Here is a 2725-nt window from a genome sequence, read left to right on the forward strand (position 1 = left end):
TACATCTCTGGCGTTTACGTGGTGACTTATATTTACAAAAGGGGTTACGGGAGTTGCGACAGTGTTATGCAGGTACGTTTCCATAAAATGAATCTTATCGCTGAGCTGGTTTTACTTTTGTTTTTTTAAAAGGCACTCGACGTCTGTAACCGCAGCAAGGTTAGTTTGATATAACGACGAGTTGACTAATGATAAGGTTCCGCCAAGCTCAGAAGTTAATTGTTTTGAGGAAAATCAAGAACCAAGCACAACACGTCCAATATTCCCTGGGCTCTTGTCCAAATATCGCAATCGACAATTTTGCAGCTCATTATGAACGCAGTTTGTGCTATTTTGCGGTAATCTGTACAGTGGCCTTTCCCCCCACAGAGAGCTATCAGTAAACATATACACAGATGTCTTCGCCTGCACACTGCATTATATAACCCAGGCAAATGTTTCGCACTTGGTGTGAAGCGTGTTCCTTTTTCCCTCAGACTTGTTAAATATACACTCAATGCGGGCTGACAGTTTCTATTTTGGCGGCACTCTGAGCTGGGCTAAATAATCCAGCTTTGCGCACTGTGTAAGTACTGAGCGATTCGCTCCGCATTAAAGGGACAGCGGGATTTGCGTTGGGCAGCCGAATCTTTCACAGTCAAAAGGACGAGTGTGCATGCATCTACGTGTATTTCCGTGCTCCCCTGTATCTCCGTGAAGCATTCAAGGAGTCCTCCTTCGCAAACGATAGTTACTTAAGGGTACCCTGTACATGGTGCTCCCATCCATTTAAACTAACCCCAATTTAACGTGAACCTATTGGGCTTTAGGTATTAAAGACACAATCATTAATACCAAAACACTCAAAACACCTAATATAAGTTACAAGAGTTTAAACTACACACAGTTCAGAGAGACCATTATTTGTTTCCTTTGAGTTTTTTTTGGAGTTAAAACATAGCAGCAGAATAGGGCCATTCGGCCCATCAAGTCTGCTCCACTATTCCATCATGGCTGATTTATTATCCCTCTCAACTCCATTCTTCTGCCTCCCCCCCGTAACCTTTGACGCCCTTACTAATCAAGGATCTATCAATCTTTGTTTTAAATATACCCAAAGACCTGCCCTCCCCAGTAGCTGAGATTCAGTTATTCATAAAATAAAACACTCCTCTGCCTGGAAGAACCGATGGTCATTGTGCGAGGGTGAGAAGTGTGTCGCTGTCCCTGGATAGACTTTACCTGTTTCCTAAGGGCTTCGAAAGCCGCACTGATGGTGTGGACCCTGGTCCTCTCCCTTGCGTTCGCCAGTAGCCTCCTGGTCTGTTGAATGGCTTTGATCTCGGTAGAGGTGTTGGAAGTCTCCCCTGGCCGTTTCCTGGGCGATGGGTTGTAGTTGGTGTGCGGAACCGATGTGTAGGAACCTCCCGGGGAGTGCTGGCAGAGCACAATCCGGGGCTGGAGGCTCGGCGTCTCCGTCAACGCCAGCGGCTCAAAGGCGCACACTTGGGACTGGGGTGCTCGAGTCAGTTTGCCCCTACCTGGAGCGGGAGATTGCGGGCTGGGAGATTCATCCTCCCTTCCCCTCCCTACTCCTCCTCCAGCCGGCACGCTCGGCACGGCCGCAATCCTGCGCAAATCCACTACATCAGCCCGCGGGTCTTTGCAAGTGACCGTGGAGCCGTTGTCCCCGGCCGTCCCGTTGTAGCAGCCGGTGCCCTCCGCCAACCGGGCGATCAAAGGATCCGGCTCAGCCCGGTGAACTTTCTCCATTTCGACGTGCCTCAGGACATCGCGGTTTTTCCGTTTCAACCTCTTTATTGTACCGATCCGTTTGACACACAATTTATTCCACTCAGTCACATCTATGTTTTCCGAAGTCCTCATTCTGATGAAAGAAGCCAAGTTTGTATTTATTTAAGTCTTCCGTATCAACCTCAGTACCGTGTGTGTGTGTGTGTGTGTGTGTGTGTGTGTGTGTGTGTGTGTGTGTGTGTGTGTGTGTGTGTGTGTATGTGTGTGTGTGTGTGTGTGTGTGTGTGTGTGTGTGTGTGTGTGTGTGTGTGTGTGAGAGAGAGAGAGAGAGAGAGAGAGAGAGAGAGAGAGAGAGAGAGAGAGAGAGAGAGAGAGAGAGAGAGAGAGAGAGAGAGAACGCTCCTCCTTGGCGGCTATAGCAACAATTCTGAAGCTATGCCTCTAGTGATGTTAGAATGTCAACTGAAGTCCCTTCGCATTGCCAGCATTTTTTTTGTGAACGCATTCGGCGATCCATCTGTGTTTGTTTAGCCTCAATTTACACAGAAGCCCGTGTTAGCGAGATCAGTCATCGCGATGCCTGTCGGAGGGAGGGTGCGAACCGCTCTCTTGCGGGGGGAAAGCTGCTCTCGTCCACAGTACGGTCCCGGGACGGGTTCAAAGCACCGCCAGTGCAGCCTCCATCCACAGTGGTCAGCGGGTCGACGATATGATTTCACCGGGAAATCAAATCCAATGCTTTAACGAGCTGGAAAATAGCTGAGACTAGAAGCTTCAAAGGGTCATCTGAATGGTGATGTTTAAACGGGACGGATGGTGGGGCGGGGGTTGGTGAGGGGAGAGAAGGAGAGATTTTGTCCTACAATGGGAGCGCACAGAACATTTTAAATATCAGTATCACTTCACGTGCTAACACCAAATGACACTAAGGATGTTAAGAGCTTTGCTTTGTGTTTATTCCTTTGTGTATATATATATATATTTTATTATG

At 48.3% G+C, this 2725-nt stretch overlaps 1 protein-coding gene across 1 annotated transcript in view; it reads right to left on the reverse strand.

Annotated features, from left to right (window-relative positions):
• atoh8 (atonal bHLH transcription factor 8) overlaps positions 1–2054 on the reverse strand; it is a 27276-nt gene extending 25222 nt beyond the window's left edge. The window contains exon 1 of the mRNA XM_073041894.1: positions 1222–2054. Within this exon, the coding sequence (XP_072897995.1) occupies positions 1222–1866 (645 nt within the window). The 5' untranslated portion in view covers positions 1867–2054. The remainder of the gene's footprint in view (positions 1–1221) is intronic.
• Positions 2055–2725: the final 671 nt, after the last annotated feature.

Source organism: Hemitrygon akajei, chromosome 4 (assembly GCF_048418815.1).
Source record: "Hemitrygon akajei chromosome 4, sHemAka1.3, whole genome shotgun sequence".
Lineage (NCBI taxonomy): Eukaryota > Metazoa > Chordata > Chondrichthyes > Myliobatiformes > Dasyatidae > Hemitrygon > Hemitrygon akajei.